A 7,904-nucleotide genomic window follows, 5' to 3' on the forward strand; every position below is an offset into this window, starting at 1 on the left:
TATTATTATCATAATTGTTTTGTTGAGAATGTTAGAAAATTGTGTTGCTGAGTGTTTGTTGTTTTCTATATTCTACTTTTTTGCTTCCTGGTTTTAGAGAGTGAAATATTACAATTTTAGCCATGCATGCATGCATGATCTGCATATAAGTTTTGTTTCACCAGTCTTTTTATATTAGGCTGTTGGTAGTTTCTTTCACCAATATCTAGTGCACTTGATAATGTGTTTTTACTAGTTCATCAAGACATAGGTATTTAGTCTATCTACAATGACATGATTCAGGGAATTGTTATTTTATTTCAGCACATGTAGGAATACTGTAAGTTTATCAATTATTTAGTATGTCATCATAGACAACGCTGCCTCAATTAATTTCTTGTGCATTTTCACTGAAGAAATGCCGGGATGCTTGAAAGTCAACTCCGAAGTGTCAGAACATTGTTTGTTTGACCATCGCCCGCTTCTTCTAAATCAGGATGATTATGAGCGTGTTTGTCAAATCCCCAAGAGAAAGGTATGTTTATATTTTGACTGTGAATCCGGAAAAAAATTCAAGCCCATGTTTTTATTTTTGGAACTGTTTGCTTTTTGGTATTAGGGTGCAAACTTTAGGGATTTGCCTGGTGTTAGAGTCCGTGCTGATAACAAGGTTGAGTGGGATCCTGATGTAGAAAGAATAAGGCTCACTTCTGGGAAGCCTCTGGTATTTTTTGCTCTTCAAATTTCTTTTCTTTTCTTTTCTTTTTTGGTACTTGATACATGTTTCTTAATTTGCAGGTCCCTGATTATGCTATGAGTTTTGTTGGAGGAAGTTCATCAAAGTATAGTAGCATGCCTTTATGTTCAGTCTTTATTACTTAAAGAAAATTTTTGCATTATTATGTACTTATCTTTCAATGGTTCAGGCCATTTGGGCGTTTGTGGTGGGATGAAACTGTGCCTACTGTTGTGACTCGGGCAGAACCTCATAATCAGGTAGCATCTTGTGTTTGTAATTTATGTTTAATTTGTAAGTTAATGCATATATTTTTGTGTAACTTACACAACTTGTTCTAGGCTATTTTGCACCCGCTTCAAGATAGAGTTCTCACAATTCGTGAGAATGCTCGGCTGCAAGGATTTCCAGATTACTATAAACTTGTTGGCCCAATAAAAGAAAGGTAACAATATGTTTAGAGTGCTATACTGTTGTTTGTACTGCTTGAACTCCATGTCTTTTGATTTTATATTGTTGTCCCTCTTTTATATGGTAATTCAGTGTGGTTTAAAATTTATAAGTCAGTTAATGCTTTATGTGTGGAACAAATAGTGTCTTTTTTAAGTTATGTCCATCTATTGTCTTTGTATTTCCAGATACATTCAAGTGGGAAATGCAGTTGCTGTGCCAGTGGCTCGAGCATTGGGTTATTCTTTAGCTTTGGCATTAAGAGGATTATCAGGGGATGGACCATTGCTCACCCTTCCTGAGGATTATCCCTTGATGAGAGACGTTCCTTCCCCCACAATTGTGATGATATGATGATGGATGCATATTTACTAATTGTTCCAGTGTAACTCCCATCGAGCGGCTGATGCTAGGGGTGGAGTCTTAGAAATTATATTCGATCTTTACGCGAGACATTAATTTATTTCATGAATCCTTTTCTTGTTTGTGTATCATTTAGTTGTCAAAATACTCATTTGATCAAGAGCATAATGCTCTGTATTCATTTGGAGCAGAATTAAACCTGGCCATTTCCATGTCCAAAATTAGGTATCTTCTTGTTTGTCTTTAGTGAATGTTGATTTTGTAGTTCTGGTACTGCAAATTTGGTGAAACTTTTATCTGATCTGCGCCAAGAAAGACTGTGCATGCAGAGTACAAATTTCCTCGAAGCTGTTGCACCTGATTGAGTGGTTCAGGCTGAAAATTAAGTAATGACTGATGAGTACATTTTATCTTTTATGATGAGACTTAAATATAAAATGAGAATGGGATATATTTATATATTATGATGATACTTAAATATAATAATTATTTATTAGGTGCAATAGTAAAATCTAAAAAGTGGTCGGAAAAGATTCCCTCCATTAAGGAAGAAGAAGAAGGGATTCATCCTCGTTATCTGATCCTTGACAACTCAAGTGAATTGTGAAATGCCGATGATTTGGCGGCAGATTCAAATCCTCTTCCAACTCTCGCTCTCTAAAATCTCCGCCGAAGCTCTCCATTCTTTGCTTCTCAAAAGTTCGCTTGACCACCATGAATACTTCTTCTCTCATCTCATCCTCTCCGCCGCTTCCACCTCCCTCCACCATGCCCGGAAACTCTTTGACAACTCACCTATTGTCCCACCCCCACTTTTTGCCTGGAACACCCTCATCAAAGCATATTCTAAGACCTCCTCCGCGCAAATACATTCTGTAAAGCTCTTTCTTGAATTACTTCGAACTTCTGATGTCCTCAAACCTGACAAGTTTACGTATCCTTTTGTTATCAAGGCTTGCGGCCATTGTTTGATGCTCCGGGTTGGTGAATCGGTGCACTCCATGGTTTTCAAGGCGGGTTTTGCTTCGGATTTACATGTTAATAATACTCTCTTAACAATGTATGGTGGGTGTGGTGCGGTTGAGTTCTCCAGAAGACTGTTCGATGAAATGTGTGAGAGAGATGTTGTCTCTTGGAGCTCTATGATTGCCGCTTATGTTGATTGGTATGCAAATTTTCTTTTGCTCTCCGTTGTGTTTCAAATATGGTACTTTATCTCATACTTCACATTCTTTTGAAATGGAATTTTTTGTGGTAATTGAACTACTATGTCAAGACTGTTTGCGTGCAAGAGTTGTCCTCACAAGTTTGAAAGTCCTTTTCTCTGATTGATTCCAAATTTATGATACTTGCCCATTCAACATAGAATACCAACAAAGTATTTTAGTTTCAAGGTGATTACAGTGGGTGATGCCTGACCTATTATACCCATATATTGATTTGGAAATGCATTTCACTTGGGATGAATTTATTTGAATGATTCTAATGAAACTGATGATATGTTTGACGCAGTAAGTCATTTGAGATTTACAGAACAGGAAGTGGGAACATTGTTGTCTGGAGAATGTACACTCTTAACAAAATATCTGTTTACGAAAAGCTGAATTTTGATATGTCTTGTAAAAGACTAGTGCATTCTGATTGCTCTTTAGATGAACAGTCCGTACCACTTGCCACATTATATTCTATTAAGTTATCTCCCAATGCTGGAGGATGTTATTAAAGCTTACAATATGTTGAGCACATCTTCAGAAATATAACATCATGGAACAAGCATCCTTTTCCTGTGATCTCTTCCAACTATTAGTATGAAAATAGACAGCAGGTGGGCATGGAGTTGATCTCTGTAGTCCCTTGAATTTATGAGCATTGTCCTCTTCTGTTTGCAATTTGCAATGCTTCAAGTGTTTAATCTCACTTATGATTCACCTTTTGATGCTTGCAGTAAACTTGATTTGGATGCTTTGAGGCTGTTCAAATATATGAACATGGTAAATGAGAAGCCCAACTTGGTAACTTTTGTTAGTTTACTTGCTGCGTGTAACAACCTCCTCAATATCAGAATTGGAAAATCCATCCATTCATATCTTCTCGTTAATGGTACAGAATTGCATGTTAGCTTGGGTACAGCACTTCTGAATATGTATGCAAAATCAGGTCACTTGGAGGAAGCATTACAAATTTTCAATACCATCAACAAGAAAAATCTGCAGTCTTGGACAGTCATGATTTCATGTCTTGCAGACTATGGTCGTGGAGAAGAAGCCATATCATTATTTACCAGAATGGAAGAAGCTGGCTTGAGACCTGACAGCATGTCATTTTCAGTGGTACTTTCTGCTTGTAGCCACAGAGGTCTACTGGACAAGGGACAAGCACTCTTTGATAAAATGGTGAATGTCTACAATATCATACCAACTATGCAGCACTATGGATGCATGGTTGACTTATTCGGACGAGCTGGAAAAATTGAAGAAGCTTATAAGATAATTCTGAGCATGCCATTTGAACCTAACTCTGTTATAATAAGGAGTTACCTCAGTGCTTGTAAACACCATGGCCGTGCTCTTTCTTTGGACAAACATTTAATTCAACTTCTACTCAAAACAGAGCCCAATGTTGGAGCAAACTATTTACTTGCCACCGCTATATCTTCTACGTCTGGTTGTAATGGCATGGATAACATGAGAAATGCCATGAAACTAAGAGGTCTGAAGAAAGTTCCTGGCTCAAGTTGGGTCCACGCTCCTGGTGGTGATCTGGAGGCATTGGTGAAAACCGAAGAGATTATAAAGTAAACTTTTTGTGCTTTGGGGTTTGAAAACCTCACTTTCACATGGTCATCTCATTCTTCCAGGATAAAAGGATCAATAGGGAGATAAAATAATAGTTTTTCACTGTCATTGCTGCTTATACATTTTCTTTTTGGGTTGCAGAATTTGAGGATACAGAGACCTGCAAACAAGCATATTTTAAGGTATATTTATTGACTGCCACAAATTCTTAATGTTGGAATTCTCCATCTAGACGTAGGATTGCCTGCCATGTTTAGCTTATTTGTTTTGCCTAATCTCAAGTCGATTTGCTTTTCTTTGTATTACATGCCAGTTATCAATAGCTCATAATTATTTTGGAAGTAATATCTAATAGCAAGATATATTGCAGCATGCTAAATGATTCTGTGAACTTTTTCCATCACTGATTCTTTCCCATAAGCTCCAAGTGCTTTCTTTGCGTCCAGGAACTTGGTTTCTGCAACAAGAATTGGGATTAATGTTCAAGGACATTTGTGTAACGAAGACTTGCAAATATTATATTCTCTTTAGTGGTCTATATCTTCCATGAACTATTATTCCAGGTATAGTCTCTTCTGTATATCAAAAAGCAGAACAAGATTTTTTTTGACGAGTACTGAGACCCACCCACAGGTTCTTTGGAGATCTCACAACAAATCACTGGGACCGGCCTAGTGTAGACCGCATGATATGTGTGGTTTTGATTTATTGAACTCGTAGGTTCTGGAATGTCCAAGAATTATGGCACTCCGCATATGCTCGTAATAGTTGTTTTTGCTAATCCATCTTCAGGAATCTGTTACTTTTTCTTTCTCACTGCACAGTGCATGACCTTTTAGGAACTTGCTATTTGTGTGTATATGTGAACATATGGAATTAACTTGCAATCTGAGTTGTCCTGTCTTTCTTAAGCTGGTTAGATTTTTAGAGTATCTTCTTTTTTCTTGATGAATACCTTCAACATTTGAAGCAAAATAACTAGTCTCTGTAGTCTGTTGTATGAAAATGCATTGCCTAAACTCATCTGGCCCTGTTACTCACCATCAAAAGATTAAGCTTGAAAAAAAATTTCAAGAGTCGAGAATCTACATCAAAACAGAAATACATTATCTTCTAGCCACAAGGGGAGGAGCAATCCAACTCCTTATGTACAATAGAAAAGAGTCATATATTTCTTACATGATTCGCCTATTCGTCATTTACTAAACAACGGAAACCATTTTTCTTGCAGGGAACTGCGGTGAGAGATCATGAAAATCAGAAACACCAGCAGAACAGCCACCCCAAGTGGAGATCCTCCAACCCTGTGAAGTGCATCCTTCTCCGGGAACGACAAGTAAAATGGGACACGTTCTCGATCTTCGCTTGATAACCAGTGCACAAAGAGCAGCAGAACAACAGGAAACACCATCAGACATATCTTGAAGTTGTCCATCAAGTCCTCGAACATGGACTCGTAGTTTATGTACCAAGTGAAGATCAAGAAGAGGAAGACTACTGCAATGAGGAAGAAGAAGTGGATCGGTAGTGAGAAGTACTGCAGATAATCATAGTAAGAAGAGTTGTAGTATCTAGCCATGCTGAGAAATACAGTTTTGAATGAGGTCTTTAAGAGCAAAAGATGATCAATAGTAGAGTGTAAATTATATTTATATATATATATATATATATATATATATATATATATATATAGGAGCTTTAATTTGTTGAAGTGGAAGAGATGAAAGTATTGGATGTGCTCTGGAAACCACTAGTTTGCTTTAAAGGGAAAAGCTAAAGTTAAGGGCAAGTTAAGTGAGATGTTGGGTATGTTATATAGGTGCCAATGGAGGTCAATAATTGCTTCTCTTTATTGGGAAATTCTGGTCCACCTGATCTTTTTGAACTCAAATCTATTCAAATAATTTATATTTTAAAACAGAGCCCTTCACTGTGGCCAGCTTGAACTTTTTAGAGTTAAATTAGTAGTAAAAGTTTTTATTATTTTTCTGCGTTTATTTTGAAGAAAAGCAGTGCAATTAGGTAGTGATATTACTTTTAAGGATATACAAAATTGAGGGCTTTTTACATGCAAGGTTGAACCTCAACCGACCATGGGGACAAAATTATGGGGAGCTGAGAAGCATATTGGTATAAAAAGTTTGGAGTATAATGAGGGCAAAGTGGTATATTAAAAGACTAGAAAGAATTTGGGTTTGTGTCACCTTTGTCCCTTTATCTTTTTTCTTGCATAAAAACCTGTGTTAATTAATAGGAAAAGATTAATTTCAGGAAATTGCTGTTGTTTTCTTGGATTAATATCAGTTAATTATTCTTTCTCAGACTAGTATTCTTTTGTTTTGTTGTACTTTGCTTTTATTAGATTCAGACACAAAGATGTATTGCATAGCAGATATTAGCAAGCAATATACGGTATGTTCATTTTAAATATGAACAAATATTTAAAATCTGATCCAACTTAAGGTTGTTATAAGTATATGCATAAAATTTGAAGTAAATTATATGACATTCTCTTAAGAAATGTATTTGTAATTTTGTAAAGCATAGGAAGAGTGTTTGTTATAATTAAAAATAATATTTAAGAAATCTTAATATAATGTAGCTTTAAGATAATTGTTTTCTTCAATATAATATTCAAATTTCAGGTGATAATGGGAGTGGGTGTTGGGGTGAGATAGTGAAATCAACTACTATGAGTTGGATAGTAAAGACTCTGCTGCACCTTCATAATCATGCATACTAATAATAAATACTTGTCTCTTATTTTTCAAAAATTAGACCAAAATGTGTTTGAACCTTTAAATTTTAGTGAGAGGGAAGAAAACCAAAAGAAACTCAAAAGACATGACATACTTTTTTTTATCTAAAAAAAAATGTGGTCATTTTGGGCTTCTTTTGTTTATCTTCCTTTATATTTTCAGCAAGAATGGGCTTTGGCCCAATAGCAATCGATGCAGAAACTAAACATCCACTTGTTCTTTTTGGGGTTTGGATAATGTAGTTGTAAATAATACAAAGTTTTTAATGGAGAAAGAAGAATCAAGTTATTATTAGCACCTTTGGATTTCCTCCATCTTCCTATTAATATTTCAACTTTAATATATATAGACTCTCATCCAATTCTCATTGATTTTTCTTTTATAATATTAAATAAAAATTCTATTATGCTTTCTCATTCCATTTTTTCTTTTCATATGTATCAAATCGCTTAATTGCCTTTTCATTTCTTGTGTGTGAAAATATTAAATAATGTGTACAAAATACAAATCATGTGATCTTAGTATAATATATATACATATACCCCATACCCCCCCCCCCCCCAAAAAAAAAAAAAATACAAAAAAAGAGAGAGAGAGAGAGAGAGAGAGAGAGAGGGAGAGAGAAAGAAAAAAAAAGTAATTTTTCATGAGGTTCATATGATTATAATTAGATATGAAAAGTAAGCAAGAAAGAGAAGAAGCTTTGAAGCCCAACTGATGTTTGTCAATTTTCCAAACCTATTGCTTTCCTAGTAATTGCTCCATTCCTATGTATATATATATATACTTCTCCAAATTTGACCTTTCAATTCTTTTCCCTAC

General features: G+C 35.5%; 2 protein-coding genes across 3 annotated transcripts in view; both read left to right on the plus strand.

Annotated features, from left to right (window-relative positions):
* The window catches only part of LOC105170162 (DNA (cytosine-5)-methyltransferase CMT3), a 10,043-nt gene extending 8,217 nt beyond the window's left edge, over positions 1-1,826 (plus strand). The window contains exons 15-20 of the mRNA XM_011090803.2: positions 396-514; positions 599-703; positions 778-821; positions 906-975; positions 1,057-1,160; positions 1,354-1,826. Coding sequence (XP_011089105.1) covers positions 396-514; positions 599-703; positions 778-821; positions 906-975; positions 1,057-1,160; positions 1,354-1,519 — 608 coding nt within the window. The 3' untranslated portion in view covers positions 1,520-1,826. The remainder of the gene's footprint in view (positions 1-395; positions 515-598; positions 704-777; positions 822-905; positions 976-1,056; positions 1,161-1,353) is intronic.
* On the plus strand, positions 2,033-6,398 carry LOC105170163 (pentatricopeptide repeat-containing protein At4g21065). 2 transcript variants are annotated; one of them, XR_848476.2, is made up of 5 exons: positions 2,033-2,693; positions 3,474-4,322; positions 4,465-4,505; positions 4,770-4,886; positions 5,555-6,398. XR_848476.2 is itself a non-coding variant. In XM_011090804.2 (4 exons), exons 1-3 carry the CDS (start codon positions 2,137-2,139, stop codon positions 4,469-4,471), a joined length of 1,413 nt encoding a protein of 470 aa, XP_011089106.1. In that variant the 5' UTR covers positions 2,033-2,136; the 3' UTR covers positions 4,472-4,505; positions 5,555-6,395. The 2 variants fall into 2 exon arrangements, 1 of the variants encoding a protein (XP_011089106.1); XM_011090804.2 differs by lacking the exon at positions 4,770-4,886 and having other exon boundaries at positions 5,555-6,395.

The sequence above is a fragment of the Sesamum indicum genome, linkage group LG9 (genome assembly GCF_000512975.1).
Source record: "Sesamum indicum cultivar Zhongzhi No. 13 linkage group LG9, S_indicum_v1.0, whole genome shotgun sequence".
Taxonomy (NCBI): Eukaryota; Viridiplantae; Streptophyta; class Magnoliopsida; order Lamiales; family Pedaliaceae; genus Sesamum; species Sesamum indicum.